This window comes from Gymnoscopelus braueri, assembly GCF_963280865.1.
Source record: "Gymnoscopelus braueri genome assembly, chromosome: 21".
NCBI classification, from domain to species: domain Eukaryota; kingdom Metazoa; phylum Chordata; class Actinopteri; order Myctophiformes; family Myctophidae; genus Gymnoscopelus; species Gymnoscopelus braueri.
The window spans coordinates 13,671,715-13,695,766 of NC_137623.1; the positions used below are offsets into that span (position 1 = coordinate 13,671,715).

At 43.4% G+C, this 24,052-nt stretch overlaps 2 protein-coding genes across 4 annotated transcripts in view; both read left to right on the plus strand.

Moving 5' to 3' along the window:
* Nucleotides 1-20,833, plus strand: part of LOC308077452 (E3 ubiquitin-protein ligase RNF31-like) — a 30,177-nt gene extending 9,344 nt beyond the window's left edge. For 2 of the 3 annotated variants that reach the window (XM_080418133.1, XM_080418135.1), the window contains 17 exons: nt 259-409; nt 1,579-1,730; nt 2,939-3,075; nt 3,532-3,801; nt 4,754-5,089; nt 5,576-5,761; nt 6,591-6,797; nt 7,691-7,864; nt 9,077-9,175; nt 11,360-11,449; nt 15,626-15,740; nt 16,924-17,036; nt 17,435-17,548; nt 18,274-18,322; nt 18,567-18,663; nt 19,671-19,836; nt 20,095-20,833. In XM_080418133.1, coding sequence (XP_080274259.1) covers nt 259-409; nt 1,579-1,730; nt 2,939-3,075; nt 3,532-3,801; nt 4,754-5,089; nt 5,576-5,761; nt 6,591-6,797; nt 7,691-7,864; nt 9,077-9,175; nt 11,360-11,449; nt 15,626-15,740; nt 16,924-17,036; nt 17,435-17,548; nt 18,274-18,322; nt 18,567-18,663; nt 19,671-19,836; nt 20,095-20,142 — 2,504 coding nt within the window. In that variant the 3' untranslated portion in view covers nt 20,143-20,833. The remainder of the gene's footprint in view (nt 1-258; nt 410-1,578; nt 1,731-2,938; nt 3,076-3,531; nt 3,802-4,753; nt 5,090-5,575; nt 5,762-6,590; nt 6,798-7,690; nt 7,865-9,076; nt 9,176-11,359; nt 11,450-15,625; nt 15,741-16,923; nt 17,037-17,434; nt 17,549-18,273; nt 18,323-18,566; nt 18,664-19,670; nt 19,837-20,094) is intronic. The other variant, XM_080418134.1, reaches the window with a different exon arrangement.
* A 1,173-nt stretch (nt 20,834-22,006) lies between these two features.
* LOC308076882 (putative DMBT1-like protein) lies at nt 22,007-23,719 on the plus strand (the record flags this gene model as incomplete). The annotated part of the gene is made up of 3 exons (XM_080417401.1): nt 22,007-22,065; nt 22,843-23,151; nt 23,358-23,719. Exons 1-3 carry the CDS (start codon nt 22,020-22,022, stop codon nt 23,717-23,719), a joined length of 717 nt encoding a protein of 238 aa, XP_080273527.1. The 5' UTR covers nt 22,007-22,019.
* Nucleotides 23,720-24,052: the final 333 nt, after the last annotated feature.

The window sequence follows — 24,052 nt, forward strand, 5'->3', positions numbered from 1 at the left end:
TCAAAGGGGGTGGAGTTAGCTGTTTTTTCTGACTCCAGGCTCCACCCCCATTTCACATCCTTCTTATCAATGATGAACAAAACCTCCTAACTCCACTTTTTGTTTTGTTTTTGTCATTTCCTAAAAAATTTACATTTTGGAGTTAGCTGGTTTCTGCCCGACAGCAGAGAGTATTGATATTGTAGGTGAGGATAACTTGGCTGAGGGCTACATGGTAATCTTTAATATTGTGGTGGTTGTATTTGAACTTGCACACAGGGTCCTGTTCGATCTGCGGCATTTCCTCAGTGAACGTCCACTGCTCCACTTGTGGACAGAAACTGTGTGTTAAGTGTGACAGACTCTACCACTCGCACCCTGACCGCACGGCACACAACAGAACCACCATCACACCTGCCAAGCCTTCCTGGTGAGACCACACCACATATGAGACAAGATGGGATGGGGCTGGTGTAGCCATACAGTATTGCAATCTGATTAGTCTTGTTCTGGTCTTGTTATATTATTATAGGGAAAATTATTAACCCATTAAGACCTGAGGCGATTCTTAAAAATGTTTTCTAAATTCCAAACAGTTTTTTGAAAAAAATCTTAAAATATTTTTTTCAAGATTTTTCAAAAATGGTAGATCTACAAGTTCATAGCTATGAGCTTGTACACCATCGTACGATGAAGCATAAAAAAGGGCTTAAAGGGCAAGACCACTTTGGTAGAGATTTGGGTTGTGTAGTTACCTTGCCACGATGTAACTCCAAAGGTGGACAAGAAATCAAAAATAGTTGCTCCATTGATTAGAAATTGATAATTCAAAATATGCTCCTCATTGACGTACATAGTACGGTGAAACGGCTTTCAAAGTCGCTCTTTTAGTACGTAAACAAACACAAACAAAGCTGATTCAGACAATATAGAACATCACCAATCCAAGTACTGTTTATTTTGTTATAGAAATGTCAACCTTACTATTTCAAGATCCGGATCTGGATCCACGGATCCAGTCAGAGGTTTCTTCTTAACTAATTCACTGCCAATCACGTAGATCTACGCGAACCTATTTAAAGCCGCCCCGTGCCAATCGCGTAGATCTACGTGAACTAAAAAACCAAAGACCAAGGAGATATGATTTTTTGAAGATCTAGACTCCTATCCACTTCCTTGTTAACTTAAAACTTAATTCTGTATCTCGGCTCCTGAGTACTTTTTATTTTTCAATGAAAAACTCTGGCACTGGCTAAAAAAAGATGAAAATACCTCTGGCAGTTAATGGGTTAATAAAAATGGCAAAATCAACACGAAACAAAAACATTCTTTATTAAAAAAACAAACAGTACTGGGTTTTGTGATGTTCTATATTGTCTGAATCAACTTTGTTTGCGTTCATTTCTGTGCTAAAAGAGTGACTTTGAGAGCTGTTTTACCGTACAATGTAAGTCAATGAGGAGTATTTCTAACCACTAAGCTACGGCCACCTACGCCATCTCATGGCCCACTATTAGGTTCTAACCATGGGTTGAGAAACCCTTAGTTACTAAACTAAATGTGTATGTGTGGTGTTGTTTCTCCTCTCTTCCTGTCCAGCCCGTCTCTCTCTCCATGGGAGTGTTCGCACTGTACGACGGTGAATGAGGTTCGAGCTGTGCTCTGCACGACCTGTGAACGACCACGCCTGGCCACGGCCACCTCCAGCGCTCAGGAAGAGTCCATGTCCATCCCCTCGTCCCTCAACACAGGTTGGTCCAATAGAAGACCAGTTGAAACCTTCCTTTCTCTCTATATGGTTAGTTAGTACTATACTTAAGTACAGTACTTGAGTAAATGTAATTAGTTACTTTACACCACTGGTGAGGTGTAATCTGAAGAGGAGTACTAGGGAAGGTAGTGTCTGAGAGGAGTGCTAGGGGGTGATGTAGAGTCTGAGAGGAGTGCTAGGGGTTGAGGTAGAGTCTGAGAGGAGTGCTAGGGGGTGAGGTAGAGTCTGAGAGGAGTGCTAGGGGGTGAGGTAGAGTCTGAGAGGAGTGCTAGGGGGTGAGGTAGAGTCTGAGAGGAGTGCTAGGGGGTGAGGTAGAGTCTGAGAGGAGTGCTAGGGGGTGAGGTAGAGTCTTAGAGGAGTGCTAGGGGGTGAGGTAGAGTCTGAGAGGAGTGCTAGGGGGTGAGGTACAGTCTGAGAGGAGTGCTAGGGGTTGAGGTAGAGTCTGAGAGGAGTGCTAGGGGGTGAGGTAGAGTCTGAGAGGAGTGCTAGGGGGTGAGGTAGAGTCTGAGAGGAGTGCTAGGGGGCGAGGTAGAGTCTGAGAGGAGTGCTAGGGGGTGAGGTAGAGTCTGAGAGGAGTGCTAGGGGTTGAGGTAGAGTCTGAGAGGAGTGCTAGGGGTTGAGGTAGAGTCTGAGAGGAGTGCTAGGGGTTGAGGTACAGTCTGAGAGGAGTGCTAGGGGGTGAGGTACAGTCTGAGAGGAGTGCTAGGGGTTGAGGTACAGTCTGAGAGGAGTGCTAAGGGGTGAGGTAGAGTCTGAGAGGAGTGCTAGGGGGTGAGGTAGAGTCTGAGAGGAGTGCTAGGGGGTGAGGTAGAGTCTGAGAGGAGTGCTAGGGGGTGAGGTAGAGTCTGAGAGGAGTGCTAGGGGGTGAGGTAGAGTCTGAGAGGAGTGCTAGGGGGTGAGGTAGAGTCTGAGAGGAGTGCTAGGGGGTGAGGTACAGTCTGAGAGGAGTGCTAGGGGGTGAGGTAGAGTCTGAGAGGAGTGCTAGGGGGTGAGGTACAGTCTGAGAGGAGTGCTAGGGGGTGAGGTAGAGTCTGAGAGGAGTGCTAGGGGGTGAGGTAGAGTCTGAGAGGAGTGCTAGGGGGTGAGGTAGAGTCTGAAGAGGTCAGTTGTCAGACTGGTACCTTGTGAACGAGACAAGGTGACTAACTGAGTGTGAATGAATGGTGGTGTGTTGTGTTGTGATGACAGAGTGGCAGTGTAAGAGCTGTACAGTGGTGAACCAGGGCAGCAGCATCCTGTGTGAGGTGTGTGAGCGCCCCCGCCTGGCCACTCGTCCTCCTGTCACCCCGCTCTCCTCCTCCACCCCGGGATCTCTGGGCGTCCAGGTTGGTCTTCACAAGTTGTACATTCTCAATGTCAATGTTGACAATAGTTGTTAGGGTTTTTAATTGATTCATTGATCATGCCATTCACAAAGGGGTCACGTGGTGTCAGCCATAGCGCACCAAATGCAGCGCTATGATTCACTTTGTCATGATGTCGCTAAAATGAAATGATTTTAACTTTAATAAAATGAACGAAACGCAGCACCCTGGAAAAGTGGTTTCTTGACTAGCGCCGCGTCTGGCAGGTAAACGTTTCCCTGATTTAGTCTCTCTGTGACTATAAGTTAGTTTGATAGTCGCCATACAATAGGGTATGCGTTTATGATAAAACAATGAAATGTAGAGATACAAGGTTTCTGTCATACACAATAGAGAACTTCAATGCATTTCTAATGATGAGGACTTCTATTCGGATCGCGTTCTAAAGCCTCTAAAGTTCTAAAGTCTGTGTAACAGTGGATGTGTCAGGAGTGCACGTACGTCAACCTCAAGCCGGTCCTGCAGTGTGAGATGTGCGCCTCCCCCTGCAAGGAGCCAGCAGCAGCAGCAGCCTCCTCCATCATCCAGGCCTCCTCCATCATCCAGGCCTCCTCCATCGTCCAGCGCTCCTCCAGCAGGGAGAAGGAGCTGCCGACCGCCCCGCAGCCCAAACCCAGAGTCCTCCCGGACCTGAACAGACAGAAGCTGATGAGGGACGACGGCCTCAAACTGATCACTCAGATAAGAGTAGGATTCACGTCGAAAATATGTTGATCAACAGGAAATTAGTCTTATTAACCCATTAAGACCTGAAGCCGATTCTTAAAATGTCTTCTAAATCCCAACAGTATTCTGAAAAACGTATGTTTCTATATATCAGTGGTGCTCAAACTTTTTCATGTCAAGGATCCCCAAAGTGATATGTATTTGGCTGCCGATCCCAATCTCAAAATATTTTGTTCCAGGGACCCCCAGAAGCAAACATTTTAGTAAAAAATGTTCGCTTTAAAAGAATATATATATATTCAAATATTTGCACACATTTGCAAGATTTTTCAAAAATAGCAGATCTACAAGCTCGTAGCAGCTTGTAGATCTGCTATTTTTGAATAGCCAAAGTGTAAAATAATGCTTTTTAGCTCAAATCAAAAAATTGCACAGCTGCGTTTTAATTAATTCATCCGCCACTGCCAGCGGTTTTACCTTATTTTGTGTCTTTTTGAAGATCCACCAATCTTTTTTTTTCAACCCGGATGTACCGTAAACAAACTGACTCCGTGTTGAGGCGAGTCTCTCTGCTTTCCACCGGAACAAAGACATTGTAACCACGATCATCCATTCTGTTGTTATCGTCAGTTGAATATGGCTCGTTTTCACCTAAAAACATAGTCTGGGAGAAGAAATCCGAGTTAGATGTGTTTTTCTAAATCTCATAACATTGAAGTGGTTTATAATTTTTTTTCGATGACGTCATTTCCGATTCTATCATTCTCTCGCAGTCAAGGCATCATTCATAGGTTGGTGAAGTGTGCCCTCTAGCGTAATCATTAATGGACGGAGATCTCCGTCAATGGCAGTCAAGCGTTGGATTTGAAATGACGGAGATCTCCGTGTTAACAACTTAAATCCTATGTACTTAGTTGACTGGGTTTCCCAAGTACGTGAGTATGTGCTATTGTCTGTGACCTTTGACCCTCAGGAAGCAGAAAAGAAAGGGGTCAGTCCAGAGGAGTTGTACGCCGCCCTCTGCGTCTGCGGAGGAAGTGACACCAACCCCTGTGATTGGCTGACGTCGGAGCTGCCTCACCTGCTGGACGAGATCTGCGCCATGGCAATTTCGGTCCAGCAAAACCACAACGCAAGGGATTCTGGGACGGAGGATACCGTCGTCGAGAGGGATGGAGGAACATTGGCGCCGTGTAGTCCAGACATTGCCCTCAAGCTGTCCAGGGCTGAGGCCAAGCAGGCGTGGCTGGCAGTAGGGGGCGACACTGAGAAAGCAGTGACACAGCTGCTGAGAGACAGACAGGCCAAGGTAACAGGATCTGATGCTACTACTGTCTCATGTGCTATTAACCCATTAAGACCTGAGGCCGATTCTACAAATGCCTTCTAAATTAGTAGTTAGTAGTAATTAATAGCAGATGTACAAGGCAAGCTTGCAGCATGGCACGAAGTGACGTGCTGTTAGCTTGTATATCTGCTATTTTTAATAGCCAACGCTAAAATCTAAAATGACACAGATGCTCTCCCGGTCTAGGACTGGGTCTGTCTCTGTCTCTGTCTCTGTCTCTGTCTCTGTCTCTGTCTCTGTCTCTCTCTCGGTTCATTGTAGCATTTCAGTAGCCAAGATCATATTAAAAAAAATCTGTATTTATGTTGGAGAGAAACATAAATCTGTGTGTTATGTGTGCGTGTGTGTGCGTGTGCGTGTGCGTGTGTGTGTGTGTGTGTGTGTGTGTGTGTGTGTGTGTGTGTGTGTGTGTGCGTCTGCGTGTGCGTGTGCGTGTGCGTGTGTTAGATGAGAGAGCTGCGTGCCCTGGGTTTCCGGGAGACGTCTCAGTGCGAGGAGGCTCTGCGGCTGAGCGGAGGTGACATCAGAGAGGCGCTGTCTCTGCTCCAGCGCCCCCTCCTGGAGCCCTTCCACCAGCGCATCTGGAGTGAGCAGCCGGAGGCTCCATTCGACGCCAAACATCCTGACAAACAGGTTAGCCAGTCTGGTGATTAAAAACACCACAAACAGCCCCAGGCCAATTCATGTTTACACCTGGTGCCTGTGTTGGCATGGTGTTATGTCTTCGCCAGTGTTGTGGTCCTGATTCTAAAGATAGGCATACGCTATTTTAACTCTTTCACTGCCAGAGTATATACATAGATTTTCGTGTTTTATAACCTTTTCAACTGGTCACAGAAGTTTTTGATCCATCGACCCATCGTGTGTAGACACAAACAGGATCTGTGTCCGATCCCCAGAGGAAAAAGATTTCACCCGTGAGGTAACTTTACTTTCCGCAGGCAAGCTGAAAATAGCATCTTTTGTCAAAAATGTACGTCTTTCCCACCTCCCCAACTGGCCACAGAACATTTATATACATTATGATCGCTTGTCAGACGGTTGGTAAACACAAAGGGGACCACTGTTCGTCGTCCAGAGAATTTTCTTTTTTAACCGGGAACTGTCGCTCCCTTTGCTAGAGCCCGTTGAAACCACTGTGTCTCGCCAAATCCAGGGCAAAACAAATTAACTCGAGTTACAAGCATTTGCAGGAAGCCAAAAGACAGGAAGTGGATCGAGGCGGAAATCTTCGGATGATTATTTCCGTGTGAGTCACAGCACGATCGCTTATAAAATAATAAAAATGCTGCGCCGTGGCAGAATTCGGCGCGTTAACGCGTCCATGGCAGGCACTGAGTTAATGACAGTCACATGTACGAATACGTGTGTGCATGCGTGTGCACGGTCGCGAAACCACGCAGAGACACTGGTGGTACGGTGGTATGTAAATGCACCATCTATTCTCTGTTCCTCTCCACAGAGGCTGTGCAGACGGCTGCTGGCGCTGTACGAGCTGCCCAGCTGGGGGCGCTGTGAGCTGGCGCTGTCTCTGCTGCAGGAGGCGGACGTGTCCTGCTCGCTGGAGGACGTGGTGCAGGCCGTGAAGGAGTCCCAGGACCGGGACTTCATCAGACGAGTCCTCAACAACGAGTGTCCCTGCTGCATGAGCATCTTCCCCCGCAGCAAGGTGTGTGTGTGTGTGTGTGTGTGTGTGTGTGTGTGTGTGTGTGTGTTTAAGTGTGTTTGTGTGCACACCATTTAAGCAAACGTTTCTGTTTTCTTAGATTAGGGCTGTCCAAACCTTTTTCAAAGGCGGCCATGTTTGAAAACGTGAAAATACCAACTGCATCTCTTGTCATACTGTACCTTTGGACTATAACAAAGTCACATACAAATGCATCACATTACAACCTTTCTGTAAATCGCTCTGGATTAAGAGCATCTGCTAAATGCCTAAATTGTAAATTGTAATTTGATTTAACTGCAGAGCAATATCAGTAGTCTTTTGTTGGCAGTGTAGCCAAATGTAAGACACTCATCTGTGCTGTGAACAAAACTAAAACAATTCAGCCTCCCTCCCCCCCACATGCATGCACTGTATTGCTATTATATTTACAGTCCAATAAATTGTATTTTGTTCAAATGACAGTGTAGCCAAATGTAGGTGGTGTGTTTCTAAGAAAACAATTTAATAAAATAAAAGTAGCCTTTCTTTCACATCTTGAGAATGAAACAACACAGGAACAAGCATGTCCAAAACTGTTACTTATCAGGAAATGATTTTTTTTCACAAGCCCTTGTTAATACTTTTTTTCGTTGTTCAATATTTATGAAAATCACAGAAACAATTAACCATTTTCACTTTAACTATAAAATAAAGCGAATCTAAAATAATAAAATGCGAGTTGTGAGCTTGGCTATTTTTGCTACTTTTGCGTGACAATGTTGGACAACATCAATATAACTGTGTGTGTGTGTGTGTGTGTGTGTGTGTGTGTGTGTGTGTGTCTCTGTGTGTCTCTGTGTGTCTCTGTGTGTCTGTGTGTGTGTCTGTGTGTGTGTGTGTGTGTGCACCTATAGATGCAGTGCCTGACGTCGTGCCAGTGCTCAGTGTGTCATGAGTGTTTCTCACAGCACTTCACCATCGCTGTGAAAGAGAAGCACATCAGAGACATGGTGTGTCCTGTATGCTCCGGTCCAGACATCAACGATGCTGAACAGCTGGACAGTTACTTCTCAACCCTGGATATACAGGTAATGACTGATTAGCTACAATAAGTTAGTAGCCTTTGGTTCCCGAGCCATGACGCCTATGGCATTGGTTCTCAAAGTGGGGTCCGGGGACCCCCAGGGGTCCTTGGGGGGGTACCAGGGGGTCCCCAGCAAAAATAGTTAACATGGCGTCACAATCATTTTAACCACTTTAACCATATTTTATACTTTGGCTATTCAAAAATAGCGGATATAAAAGCTCATAGTTTCGCTATGAGCTTGTAGATCTGCTATTTTTGAAAAATCCTAGCACAAAAATATTTTTTGAGACGGGGGGGTCCGCAGCAGAAATAACCCATCATTTTAGGGGTCCTTGACATGAAAAAGTTTGAGAACCACTGGCCTATGGGGCAGGAGTTTCCTGTTTCCTGATGTACAAGTCCCCCCCTTATCAGGATTGACCAGGATAAGGATTAACGGCCATTTGTTAAAAGTGCAATATTATTGCTCTTTTAAAGGTGTTCTAATTCTAACTAATTTTTAAAAGATTTGTCCTGTTTGTGTCGGCTAAACATTCCCTGTGTCGGCCAGAGTATTATTACTAATTACTATTATTTCATATTTTGACACCTCCCTGATCATTCCTATTTCTCCTGACCATGGATGTCTATTATTTATGAATTATGTAGCCTACAGTACTTCCAAAGTTTTCTTTAGACTCTTAACAAGGGATGTCAAGAGTAACAATGTTGTCGTTATTGTGATATCGCCGTAACAAAAATGTCTCAATATTATCGGGGGCCTCTCGATATTATTGTGGGCCTTTGACGGCATCTACCATGGGTATTCAGGCTTAAAATTGTACTGTTTTGTTCAGCACAGCGATGAGAGTGTAACCCTGACTCTCTACCTAAGCCTGACTCTACCTTGTAGCGACTCTCTCGCAGATAGCTTGGTCATTTAGCTAAATGTCTAACTAACCCATTGTTATTGGCTGAGCAACAGAGCCTTGCCATTTAGCTTAGCAGCTAGCTTAGCTTTAGTCAAACATTGCTGCCAGCTCTGTACCAAGAGACCCAAGCTGAAATGGCACACAGCCTCAAAGAAGCTAAGAGATAAATAAAATCGTATCAAATGGGGTCTGTGGCCTAATGCATATCTTACTGTGGTTCCATGCAATTGAAACTCACTGATTTATATGATGTTAAATGATAGGACATGATTTATTGATAATATTGCATTTTTTTTGGATAGTTGAAGGCCTGTCTGGACAATGATGTCTACCACCTCTATCATAAAAAACTGACGGAGCACACTCTGATGATGGACCCCAAGTTCCTATGGTGCTGCCTGGTAAGTGTGCATGCTAGCTGATTCAGCATGGCATTGTCATTTTAAGTGTGTTGTTGTGACGTCCGTTTGCTACGTGTATTGACTAACGCTGGGAACCCACCCAAAAATGTGCCGCTCACGCGCTTTATCGCGCACCCAGGTTTGTGCCCGACAGGATGTCTGGTCAATGCATTTCAATGAGAATGCATGCGGAAAAACTATTTTTTCCGCCCAGAGCTTATGCTTGGGCACCTGGTGGGTTTCAAGCGTTAGACTTCTAGCTGATTCAACATGCCTTTGTCATTGTCTTCATATCTCTGGATCCATGTCTTCCTTCTTCCCTTCTCTAGTCTGAAATCAGATAATGTCTGATAACAAAAGAGATAAGATGTGTCGCTCAACCAGCTAATAAATTGACCACATAACCTGCGAACATCCAGGGTTCAAATCAGTGGTGTAAAGTAACTAAGTACATTTACTCAAGTACTGTATTTACCGTAAGTAAAATGTTTAGGTATTTTTTACTTTAGTGGAGTATTGCCAATTTTTGTACTCCACTACATCTCTGAGGAAAATATTGTACTTTTATTCCACTACAATTATTTGGAAACTTTAGTTACTAGTTACTTTTCAGATATGAATTATTATATTAGGAAACCTACATTAACCACTTTAGCCCTATTTTATACAGCCGATCTACAAGCCGATCTACAAGCTCACAACTGAGATGCGTTGTGAGCTTGTAGATCTGCTATTTTCAAACATTTGAGTACTTTTACTTTTGGTACTTGAAGTACATTTTGATGCCAATACTTTTGTACTTTTAGTAAATGTTTAATTCTGGACTTTTACTTGTAACAGAGTATTTCTATATTGCAGTATTGGTACTTTTACTTAAGTAAAGAATTTGAGTACTTTTTCCAAAAACTATCCGAGAACCTTTCTCACACATTGCCTCACCTCTCTGCCGGCACTGTTATTTTTGGCAATGTTGTGTGTTGTGTAACCGTGTGATTGTGGAACAGGCTGCTACATGCTTGGCAGTCTACCCTGTATGAATAAAAGTTTAAACGCAAGACTTACGGCCAAATTATACTTTCCGCATCCGCTTAGCCGTGAGAGGATCCGCTAGGGTCAGCGTGATTTAAATGTCCTCGCCATCTCATGTCCGCTTAGACATCCGGGTGCATCCAAGATGTTGTGTCAATGCAAAAAAATAGACCCTCTGTTTGAGGAGAGGTTGAGTGAGGAGATCCTTCACTCCCCACTATATTATATTGTGTGACAATAAGCAGCACAGAAATAATTGACACAATTAACCAGGACCTCTACTCACAACGGCCTTGTGCCATGGCCAAGTCCTTCAGTTGTCTGATATATTCTAGTCTTCACTAGTAAATAATCTGTATGAATATGTTTCATGCGAGGCCCTCTGTATGCTGTGACAGTCTTTCCAAGTACCACTTTTTCCTTCTGTGATATTTTGTCATATATACAGTACGTTTGTTTTTATGTTTGCTGTAGTGGCGCATGATGAAGAAGTTACATGGCTGCTTATATCTAACCTTTATATTATACCATCACTTATAATACTTCTACGATACAGCTTGTAAGAGCCTAAATGTCTCCACTAGGCCTAATAGCTATTGTTTTGGTACAGCCTATCTGGTTACGGTTCAGTTTGTCCTTCAGGCAGCTAACAGTATAACTATGATCTCTGCCCTGTGCTCGAGGCAGAACTACCGTACCACTGACATGAGTGTTAATGTACTTCTGACCACGATATCGTGTACCTAAAGCATAACCACCATCACCTAGAATATTGTCTCGAATTCCTTATCGATTTGCTGATTGATCCAGAATTCCACGCCACGTAGTACAGCGTAGGAATAGAGGATAGTGTGACATCATGGCTCAAAACCATGATGTTGCATTGATGCATTTCTCACCCTCAGTGGTTGATTCACCAGGAGGTGCTGTTTCCACACTGCACTCCTGTGTTCACATACGTGTGTGTGTGTGTGTGTGTGTGTGTGTGTGTGTGTGTGTGTGTGTGTGTGTGTGTGTGTGTGTGTGTGTGTGTGTGTGTGTGTGTGTGTGTGTGTGTGTGTGTGTGTGTGTGTGTGTGTGTGTGTGTGTGTGTGTGTGTGTGTGTGTGTGTGTGTGTGTGTGTGTGTGTGTGTTGTTCTTTCTGTCTCTCCACAGTGCACATTTGGCTTCATCTATGACGGAGACCAGTTGAAGGTCACCTGTCTGTCCTGTAACAAGAGTTTCTGTGCTCGCTGTAAGAAGCCCGTAAGTACGACGACCGCCGGGTTTTACTCACCTTGTCCTCAAGTCTGTTCTTAACCCAGTAAAGGCCTGGGAAAGCATCTGTCGTTTTAGATTTGAACCACTTTAACCATTCTCTCTGCTCTGCTCTGCTCTGAGCTTCCGTGTGCGCTGCTCTGCGGCTGCACCGCGACCTCAGCGTGCCTTGTATGCCTTGGTGTTAAGTGTTTGTGTTGTCCGTGTGTCTATATGTCGTTACATGTAAAGATGTGCAAGATCGCCAAGATGAGAGCCGTAGAGGTAGTTCTACTGATCCTGTGTATTAGTAACTCCTGTGGAAAGTGCTGGTCGGTAGAACCGGGGACCCGGCTCGAGACAAACATCTGGCGTGAAGACAAGGCGACCGGGATCGCCCGTGTGTACAGCCGAGCTGCACTACTGGCATTACGGCCGCCGGAGCCGAACACAACGGCGGGCCACGTCCACTTGCCGGTGTTGGATGACATCCCCGTGGAGCTGATCCGAGGAAAAAGGAGGAGGAGACGAGGAAAAAGAGGGGGAATTCGGAACCGATTACGGAGGAGATTCACCCGCCCCCCGCTCCCCTTTATCGTTCTGGCCAACGTGCGATCCTTGGAAAACAAAATCAGCACGATAAGAACATACACAAGGTACAGCTATGAATTTCGTGAGGCATCACTGTTATGTTTCACTGAAAGCTGGTTAAAGCCATCAAAACCAGACTCACTCTATGAGGTCCCCGGATTCACTCTGGTGCGACTGGACAGAGGTGGAGGGAGCGGTTACGGTGGAGTATGTGTGTACATTAATGATCTCTGGTGTCGATCCCATTCCGTCAAACTCGGGATATGCGACGATCCCTACGTGGAGATCCTGGGCATGACTTTAAGACCGTTCTATCTTCCCCGCGAATTTGGGTGCATTCTGCTGTTCTTAGTCTATGTGCCTCCAAAAGGGCCAGGAAGAGCCGCACAGGCAGCAAAAACAATTGCTGACTGTGTACATGGACTACAACTACAGTACCCAGAGGCACCAGCAATCGTGCTTGGAGACTTGAACCAGTGTTATCTAGACACTGTGTTGCCAGGATTCGAACAGTATGTCAAGGATGCGACTAGGAAAAATAACATTCTGGACAAGTGTTATGTGAACATTCCAAAAGCATATGTTGCCAAGGTAGGCCCGCCTATATTGACCTCTGATCATAATGTTGTGTGCATGACTCCAGTCTATAAGTCAAAACTGAAGAGAGGAAAGCCGGAGAAGAAAGTAGTTAGGACATGGACAAATGAAAGCAAGGAACAACTAAAAGCATGCCTGGACTGTACAGATTGGGACACTTTTAGAGATGGTTCATTGGACGAAGTAACCACAGTTAGAAATGATTACATTAATTTTTGTGTACAGCTGGTTGTTCCTACAAAAGAAATTAAAATCTATCCGAACAATAAATCTTATGTGACAAAGGACATAAAGAATGTTATAAATGAAAGGAAAACAGCCTTCATAAACAAAGATTTCGGTGCACTCAAATTGACAGAAAAAAGCTAAAAACAAAAATGAGGCAGGCAAAATTGGCACATAGACAGCATCTAGAGGATGCGTTTAAAGCCAAGAATCGCAAAAAGGCGTGGGATACTATGAAATCCATGACAGGAATGTCATCCCCAACCAAGCCTATTGTGACAGACAATGAACTTGGCTTTGCCAATGACCTAAATACTTTCTATGCCAGATTCGAATCATTAGGTGATTCTGAAGGCTGTAACACCTGCCCCCTCAGACAGAATTATCATCACTGAAGAGGATGTCAGGAGAGTGTTTCGGTGTACTAACACAAGGAAAGCTAATGGGCCGGACGAGTGCAGTGCTTTCCTCCTCAAAAACTTTGCATCTGAGTTGGCTCCTGTGTGGCAACCAATATTTCAAACCTCTGTAGACACACACATAATTCCTCTGTGTTGGAAAACCTCGCACATAAAACCACTACCCAAAATCCAATGTCCAAAAGAACATAAGGATTATAGACCCATAGCTCTCACTTCAGTGACCATGAAATCACTGGAAAGAATACTGTTGCAACATCTTGTGAGTATAACTAAAGACAAATTTGACCCCTGTCAGTTTGCTTATAAGAAAGGTTGCGGTACAGAGGACGCGGTTGTCACACTGGTCCACTTCATTACAAAACACCTAGATAAGTCTAATAAGAATCATGCAAGGGTGCTGTTCTTAGACTTCTCTTCAGCCTTCAATACAATACAGTCTGATATTCTGGTGACAAAGATGGTACAGTTGGAACTGAATCCATACTTAATTCACTGGTATGCTTCCTTCCTTACGAACAGAGTACAGAGGGTGAAAGTGAACAAAACCCTCTCCTCAGCATTAACTACTAATGTTGGTGCTCCCCAGGGTTGTGTAAGCTCAGCTGTACTTTTCACACTTTATACTGACAGCTGTCGTACTGAGGAATGTCTGTCTGAATGTCGCACTGACAAACCAGACCAATACATTCTAAAGTACTCTGATGATACAGTCTTGATTTCTCTTTTGGATAGTTCCAGTGATCCTGGACTTCACCAACACAGAGTAAATAAGGTGGTGGAGTGGAGTGATAACAACGCTCTTATCATTAACACAAAAAAGACAGAAGAGATTGTTTTTGGTGCTCCACTAGAGATACACAGATCCCCCATTACTATTCATAGTGAACAGATCAACCAGGTATGTTCGTATACATACCTAGGAGTAGTAATAGACCACCTTTTGTCATGGAAAGACCAGATTGAATCAGTGGGTAAGAAGACAAAACAAAGAGTCTATTTCCTTCGCCGTCTGAGATCTTTTGGTGCTAGAAGACAGATTCTTCTTTTGTTTTTCACTTCTGTTGTTATGAGTGTTCTGCAGTACTGTAGTACCACCTGGTATGGATGTCTGTCTGTAGCTTTAAAATCACAACTGCTGCAGCAAGTGAACATTTGTTCAAAGATTGTTGGACAACCACTTCAGAGGCTCTATACATCTACGTATAATAACAGTATGATAAGGTTGGCAAGGAATATCACTTCAAACACTAGCCATGCTTTGTATGGAGAATATAGGTTGCTGCCTTCAGGAAGGAGATACGGTGTTCCTACATACAATAAGGTCAAACTGAAGAGGTCCTTTGTCCATCAGACGACATTGAGGCTTAATCAGGAGTTGTAGGCTTGGGGTAGGCTGAGTGGTGGACATTGCTCTTGTCTTTGCATGTCTTTATGTATGTATTTTGTTGTTTTCTTGTGTCATGTCAAATGTGTGTACTGTTATATGTTGCATACATGGCTGTTGGGTCGCAAGACAAATTTCAGTGCAAACTGACAATAAAGTATTATCGTATCGTAAGTACGACCACCGGCTTTTACTCACCGTGTCCTCAAGTCTGTTCTTAACCCAGTAAAGGCCCGGGGAAAGCATCTTTCGTTTTAGATTTGAACAACTTTAACCATTATTTTATACTTTGGGCTATTAAAAAATAGCAGATCTACAAGCTCATAGCGTGGCACCGAGTGCCGCACTATGAGCTTGTAGATCTGCTATTTTTGAAAAATCATGAAAATGTGTGCAAAACTTTTAATATATATATATATTTTTTTAAGCGAACATTTGTAACTCAAATCTTTGCTTCATGGGGGTCCCTGGAACTAACTATTTTGAGATGGGGGTCCGCGACCAAATACATATAATTTTGGGGGCCCTTGGCATGAAAAAGTTTTAGAACCACTGATATTATAGCAACATACGTTCCAAAAAAACTGTTAGGATTTAGAAGACATTTGTAGAATCCCCCAGAAGCAAAGATTTGAGTTACAAATGTTTGCTTTAAAAAATATATATATTTGAAGATTTGCACACATTTTCAAAATGTTTTTAAAAAAAATAGCAGATCTACAAGCTCATAGTGTGGCACTCGGTGCCGCGCTATGAGCTTGTATATCTGCTATTTTTTTGAATAGCCCAAAGAAATCTTAAAATGATACAGATCCGTTTCCGGTCTAAATGGGTTAAAATCGTACTCGCTATTTGTAGATCTGCTAGTTGAAGCTCTTGTCATGTTGTCATTCGTTTGTATTGATTGTGTTTAGTATTGATAGTGTTTATAATAAATGTAACGTTGGTTCTCCTCCTCTCTCCCAGTGGGAAGTCCAGCATCAGGACGTGACCTGCGATCAGTTCCAGCAGTGGAAGAGAGACAACGATCCCGAGTATCAGAAGCAAGGCCTCGCCGGTTTCCTCAGAGACAACGGCATCAGTCAGTCCCTATGATTACGCCGTTCTATAGTGCAGCGGTTCTCAACCTGTGGGTCCCGACCCACATGATTTTAGGGGGGGGTCCCCAGATGACAGTGAAGTGACTATTTAAGGACTTTCTGCCTTTGTTGATAGTACATAATGTAGAGAAACAGGGAGAGAGAGACGGGCAGTGATACGCAGCAAAGGTCATTGTGATCGGGATTCTAACCCGCGACCCGCTGTCAGGCTGCATTAGAGCCTATAATGTGATATGCGCATGGACCGCTAGGCCAGCGGGCGCCCCAATTGAAGGACTTTTAAGACCTTTTTAATACCTCAAGAAAAAACCCCATTACTGCATCAAAAGTATTCAACAAATTAAATTATAAAAACTGGTCACACATTGTCCAATTTGTCAAATAATGTATGAAAGAGGTAGAGATTGTGTTGCGAGGCGTTCTGAGCTTGTAGATCGGCTATTTTCACAAATTTTATCTGTGGAACCAAGTCAAACTAAAATGTTATGCCTCAACTCCTACATTTCCAAGTGCTTGTCAGGGTTGGAGGGTTCCCAGTTATTTTGGGGGATCACGGCCTGAAAAGGTTGAGAACCACTGCTATATTGTACCTGTAGAAATAGAAATTATAAGCGCGTCCGTCTCTGTGTTAACACTTCTATTTTGTACCTGTAGGAGTTACAGTTAGAAGTACATCACACAGGTCAGTGGCAGTGCAGTTCTCCGACATATATTCTATTATGACTAGATAAGCTCCAAGATAGAGAGACCTTAAGATCATCAAACATGTTCATTCTAAATGGTTGACAGTTGACACCAAACTGTGTCAGATTTACCACCACACCAGCATAAGGGGAGTAAGAGACCGCATGTGGAGAATTACAAGGTAAAAAGGAGGTTGCAATGTACGCACAAGTTGGCATGCAACTGTTACGAAAGAAGTGTAGTCAGGTCATTTGCAGGATAAGCAATCTGTAAATGCATATGCGAACATTTCTCATCAAACCATCAATTCGATGATGCCTCATTCATACAGGTTCATGCTTTTATTCGTGGTGAAAAATGATTTGTCACTCGGGATAAAAGAGTCAACCAAGAGGTTAGCATGTACTGTAAATGGAATACATGGACCTGTTATTAATTTAACTACTGTCTCTCTCCCCCTCTCTCTCTCTCTCTCTCCAGCATGTCCTCATTGTAGGTTCCAGTATGCATTATCAAAGGGAGGATGCATCCATTTCAGCTGTTCCCAGTGCAGATACCAGTTCTGCAGCGGCTGCAACAACCCCTTCCACACTGTCAGTTCACATACTTTATTACTTCATTACTTCATTATTTACTCACATACAATGCAAATGAACCAGTACAACCAATAATCTTTTTCTCTGTAAATAATAACTCTTATACTCATATATTAGAATTATTAACTGTCTGTGACTCACAACTTTATCTCCCTGTTGCTCTCTCACTCCCTGTTTGTTTGTGTGTGTGTGTGTGTGTGTGTGTGTGTGTGTGTGTGTGTGTGTGTGTGTGTGTGTGTGTGTGTGTGTGTGTGTGTGTGGGGGGGGGGGGGGGGGGTGTGTGTGTGTGTGTGTGTGTGTGTGTGTGTGTGTGTGTGTGTGTGTGTGTGTGTGTGTGTGTGTGTGTGTGTGTGTGTGTGAATTGAAAATTGTGTGTGTGTGTGTGTGTCTCACAGACAGCATGTAAGACAGCTCAATGTAAGATCACAGGCCTTCACGCTCATCACCCTCGGGACTGTTTGTTCTACCTCAGAGACTGGGAACCAGCCAGACTGCAGGCCTTGCTGCAGGTATTTATCTGGTTAAATAGATAAATGAATAAATTACAGTACATATGTGCGTCTTAACCCATAAATGAATAAATTACAGTACATATGTGCGTCTTAATGAAACTTGTGGTCTGATACTGAGAGGGTCTTTGTGTAGAGGGAGTTGAGGATTATCGTAGATGGAGCATTTCCTGGCAGACATCACAGGAATGTCAAGGCTACAGCGTTGACGGTAGATTGAGCGGTCCTCTGTCCTTGAGGACGCACATTCCACTAGTTATCTCTCACTCCACACTGTGTAATCCTCAGTGTCAATTTAACTCTGAGAGAGTACAAATGTAACCTGCAAATGAATGACAAAACAACTGATGATCTTTTTCTTTTTAAATGTATGAATAACTCTTCTACTAATATGTTAGAATTATTAACTGTGTCTCTCTCTCCCCACTCACTACTTTTTCTTCCTGTCACTCCTCTGTCTGCATTCCTGTGTGTGTGTGTGTGTGTGTGTGTGTGTGTGTGTGTGTGTGTGTGTGTGTGTGTGTGTGTGTGTGTGTGTGTGTGTGTGTGTGTGTGTGTGTGTGTGTGTGTGTGTGTGTGTGTGTGTGTGTGTGTGTGTGTGTGTGTGTGTGTGTGTGTGTGTGTGTGTGTGTGTGTGCGCTCATACATGAGATGTACCAAAACAACTCTTGAATCTTACATCTCTGTGTGATGATGTAATCATGTGTCTTGATGTTGTTTCTCAGAAGAATGTTGTGGAGTTCAACATTGACCCTCCTAATGGAACACAGACTGGTAAGACTTCCTATACACACTACTTCATTTACTTTATATTATTATTATTATTAGAATTATTATTATCTGTGTCACAGAAATCATTTTTGTATTGATTGATCCATACATTACTTTGCTTCAGAGTCCCATTTGACCGTTTCTCACTCCATTGTTTTTCACTCTGAACAGTTGTGTTTGATCCTGAACAGTTTGTTTTTTTCACTCTGAATATTTGTTTGAAGTGTTTTGTTGTTCCCCACCCCAGACGCCTGTGGTGTGATGGAACAGAAGGATGAAGGTGGCCAGCAGTTGGACTCTCCCTGTGGGATCAGGACCCAGCCAGACCAAGCAGGCCTCTGCGAGTCAGTTCACATTTTCATTTATTTATTTTATTCAAAATCCTCTGCAATGTACAATCTCAGTGAAACTGTTTCCCAGGTGCTTGTTACAGCGCAGACCATGTAGGAAATATACTGGATACTCTGAATGTTTGCTCCCTTAGAAATATTTATTAGCAACGTTTGGACACATACATTGGTGTTGCAGAATAAAATAAAATGTCATAATACATTTTTAAAAAGTTTCAGAAGTAATGAAAATAGCCGATCTACAAACTCACAACGCGGCGTGAAGCGATGCGTTGTGAGCTTGTAGATCTGCTATTTTCTCTAGTTTGGGTCCCAGGCAAACGTCTAATTTCTCTTTTGGGTCTTTTGGGAACCACTGGCCTCCTAGACTCTTCCCCCTCCTGGCACTCAAACTGGAAAGACCACCACCACTCCAGCCAGGAATGCACACTCACTCCCCATTTTCCACCACAGTCTGAAAGCTCACCTCTTCACTCCATCTCACCCCCCCTAGCACCCCCCCTTTCTTGTATCGCTTCTTGTCACCTTTTTTGTTTTAAATAGATTCTAGTCATACAATGTTATTTAGATAGCATGTAGTTACTTTAGACAGATGCTAGGTTTGATGTTTACCCGGTATCCTAGTTGATTTGTAGCACTAAATCCATCATTTATCTGTCATTTGTTCACTGGCAGGCCAGTTACTCTGATCTTGCACATTGTATGTTGCCCTGGATAAAGGCCTTTGCAGACAGGGTGCGATTAGTCAATCAGTTTTTACCGCATGCGAAAAGACGCATGAATCGAACTGGGTTTGATTGGAAAAAAAACGCATCGCCGCATCACCGCACGGTAAATTCGGAGCCGGTGTGCATGAGGTCATTGAGAACCATGTGTTCATTTAAAAAATGATATCGTCCGTTTTTTCCGTGCGAAAAATCGCACCCTGTCTGCAAAGGCCTTTAATCCACTCCTAAATTGTAGACTATAACGTATCAAATGTCACTTCCTGTGTTTCACAGGAAGCACTACAAGGAGTACCTGGTGAGCCTGATCAACAGCCACTCCCTGGACCCCGCCGTCCTCTACGATCCCCAGGAGCTGGCGGTGGCCTGCGACCGCTACCAGGTGGACCGACAGAGGGCCGAGAACGAGGAGGACAACGTGCACGCCGCTCGACTGCTCAAGGTGAGGCTGGATTTGAATTATTGTTGTACTTGACTGAAACTTAAGCCTTAAGCTGCAGTTTAGTGGGTAGAGAGGCTGCCTGGTAATCTGAAAGTCAACCGGGTTTTAGGAAACCATGCAAGGCACCAACCTGCTCATCGGGAGCAAATTTGGGGTTCAGCGTGTTGTGACAGAATGATAAATAAAACCCTTCTCGATTCTAACATGCTGTAATGTTTCAATAAATTTGTACTTTGTATCTTTCTCCCTAATTTGCAGAAACTAATGGAAGTTCCTCTTGGAGAAAAGGTTCCTGGACGCAAATGAAGATAACTCAACCTGATCGGTCTCTAATCTACCAATCATATTGTGAAGAATTATTTAATCATTATTTTTGGACATTCTATCAACCTCTGATCTATTTTTCTCTACAAAGACTTGTCAATGGCTGTTCCTTATAAATGCCATTCTTGTTATTATTTTTTGAAGGATGGGATATTTTTGGGGCACTTTAAATGCTTTATTCAGACAGGACAGTAAACAGAGAGACAGGACAGGTGGGGGTGACATGCAGGAAAAACCTTCGGGTCCGATTTGAACCGCGATCATGCAGGTAGGACTATAGCCTTATTTATGTGACCACATACCTGTGATAGTGAGAGAGAGGAGCTCACTTTCAGAGGAGAAGTTCTGAGAAAAAAACATAGACGTGAACCCTATCGTCCCTGTTCTGGGCATGTCATAATATGCAAACATTCAGCGAAAATAGGCAAAGATTCTGTGAAAATAAATGATCTACAAGCTTCCAACGCGTCACTGTAGTGGGGATAAAAGGAGAGCCAGATCCCTGTGGTACCCCGGTCAACAAAATATATAGGGTTTAAGTGGTTTATGTAATTATTTTTGCAAAGATTATCTCTACAGGACTCTAAAGGAAGGTAACGAATGAAAATGGTTGTTATTGTTCGTAGTTTATCTTCAAATGTTTTGTGATGATAATAAAAACCTAAAAACATAATTTTCCCAGTGCCAGGTGTTTTACAAGCAGCTTTTGCACATAAATGTATTAGAGGAAGACGGAAGTGACAACGAAGCAACAACACGAAGAACAATCATTATCAACTGACGAGTGACCAGGCAACAGGATGGAAGAAAACACTGCTATGGGTGAAATAAAGAATTGTGCTGTGTTGGCTCCTAAATGTGTGTCACATCCCGCCACAACAAAAGAGACAAGAAGGTCATAGGCATAATAGTCAGACTCAGACAAATACCATGTTCTTGTCAGACTCACCACTTTGTTGTAATAATGTAATTATGATGGTTATTATATACTAATGACTGTCTTGTATTATCCCTATACTATTACCTTGAAATTGTACCAATACTTAATTAGCTGGTTTGTTGGTTGGCTGGCTAGTTTGTTGGTTGGCTGGCTGGCTGGCTGGCTAACTAGCTGACTGGTTGGTTGACTAGCTGTCTGGTTAACTAACTGGTTGCATTTTCAACACAAAATCACACCTTTTTGTTTAGCTCAGTGAGGATTAAACCAGCTAACTCCAACAAAGGGGGGTGAGTTAGCTGTTTTTTCTGACTCCAGGCTCCACCCCCTTTTGACCTCCAACCTCATTGTGATCTTGGAGGTCCATTCAGCTGTTCTTATGAACAAAACCTCCTAACTCCTTTTTTTTTTTTCATTTACTGAAAAATGAACATTTTGGGGCTGGTTTCTGCCGGACAGCTGAGATGTGTGAATACACACACTGGCACCTGCACTGATGCTACACATATGCTATCATACGGTATAGGCATACATTTGTTTTGCAATGTTGGAGTATACCCACTTCCCCAGACCCCATTACACCCTTGATTACTATGCATATGTTTGGGAGAGTGAAATTCACTGCAGCTTCTCTCTATTATAGACATATCGACATCTCTGACTTCTGTAGGGAGACGTATTGACATTTAAACAATGTTTTCCTCTAACTCACTCTTGCGGTCAGCCATTCAGACCATTGCGTGCCTACGCTACGCCTCCTGCCTCTTCTCGCCATCTTGCACCTTGCTGCCAGCTACAGAGAAACCACATGTGTGTCGTGACACAAATGAACAGTTATTAGACAGGAAACTTGTTCAGTGAGGACAGAAATCTAGATCATAGCACCCTCGCCCAGCAGATGAACTGGAAGCTACAGACAGATATGGATAAAATAGTCATTCTAATTTTCACTTTGGTCTGCAGTTCAGGTACAGTAGGATTCTATTTTAATGACACTTGGTTGGTTGAAGTCTGTGTGAAAATACTACGGCAGATTTAATGACAACATGCCATTTAAATACATAAGGTGATCGCTGGATGCTTTTACTGCATGTTTCTATATAAGACTGTGTGTGAGGTTTAAATCAGTGGTTGTCAAAGTGGGGTCCGGGGACCCCCAGGGGCACTTGAGGGTGGTCCAGGGGGTACCCAGAAAAATGTGTAAATATAGCATCACAATAATTATGACCTTTTATACTTTGGCTATTCAAAAATAGCAGATCTACAAGCTCATAGCGCGGCACCGAGTGCCGCGCTATGAGCTTGTAGATCTGCTATTTTTTTTAAATCTTGAAAATGTGTGCAAATCTTTGAATATATATATTTTTAAAGCGAACATTTGTAACTCAAATCTTTGCTTCTGGGGGTCCCTGGAACAAAATATATTTAGATGGGGGTCCGCGGCCAAATACATATCATTTTGGGGGTCCTTGGCATGAAAAAGTTTGAGAACCACTGGTTTAAGTGATTCCGAAAATGTCAAACATGTTTTTGAGGCGTCCATTTAAGGTCACCCTAGGCCTACTATTTTATTAAAGACTTTACACCCATTTTCAACCTTACCATCATATTATTAGTCGTCACTGATGCTCATATAAGTTGACACAATTTCTGTCTACTCTGCATCTCACTGGTGTGCTGTGGACTGTTCAGAAAATACAATGACATCTTATATAATTAATGACACCGTCTCTGTCTGTATACAGATTCTGATGATGTCAGGTTGGTGGGAGAACCCAGTCACTGTGCCGGGAGACTGGAGATGAAACACCAGGGAGAGTGGAGACCAGTGGATGGCTTGTCTGAGTGGAACCAGAACTCATTAGCCGTAGTGTGTAGACAGCTGAACTGTGGCGCTGCTGTTTCAACGGAAACCAGATACCATGTACCAGAAACCGGTTTGAAAGATAAAGCATGGGAGATTGCATCTCCCTGTGTTGGGTCCGAGTCTTCACTGAGGGAGTGTGGAATAAAGAAGTCTAAAACGTCCTGGAGACTGGAGGTGATCTGTTCAGGTAACAATGAATTCAACAATGTCCGTCTGTCAGAGGATGTTTCACTATTTGTCTTTTTCTCTATCAATGTAATTCATTTGCATGAAATATTTCAGGATCAACATCTCTATAATAGACGTGTAATTCACAATGATAATGTTAACGGTTTCATCGAGAAATACTGTCATGTGTTCAGGTAACTGCCAATCACCTCTGTCTCATTACAGATCTGCTGTTTAAACCAAACATCACCATCTTCCCCTCCATAAACGGGGTTTCTGAGGGCCAGCAGCAGGGGCTGCGGGTGTTCGAGGGTTCCAACTTCACCATCGGCTGCTCCATCCAGCCGTGGTACCCAGGAGGATCCTTCCACCTCACCTTCACTGGATCCAACACGACACACGACCACACACAACCAGCTGTCAATCACTCTGCCAACTTCCGGTTTGCTGCTGCAGCAGACCACACCCACCAGGGGAACTACAGCTGTTTGTATCACGTTCACGTTTTTTCTCAGAACTTCTCCTCTGAAAGTGAGCTCCTCTCTCTCACTATCACAGGTAACATGAATGAAACGAAAGGCAAGTGATTTGTTTGTCTGTTTTCTTTTTTTTTTTTGTTAAAAGGTATAAGCTCTATTCTGATAGTAATCATTTCTATAGTGCAGGGGTGGCGGGCAACTTTGATGATGGAGAGGGCCACTATATTTCCATACTCACTCCAGAGGGCCACATTCTATGTCACACAAAAGTAGCAAAAGTAGCAGATCTACAAGCTGAAAACGCGTTGCAGTGCGACAAGCTTGTAGATCTACTATTTTTGCTATTTTTGAATTGGAATTCAGATTTTTTTTTGCTATTTTTTTATTGGAATCCTGAAAAATTACATTTTTATTTAATTTCAAATGCATTAACTTTATGAA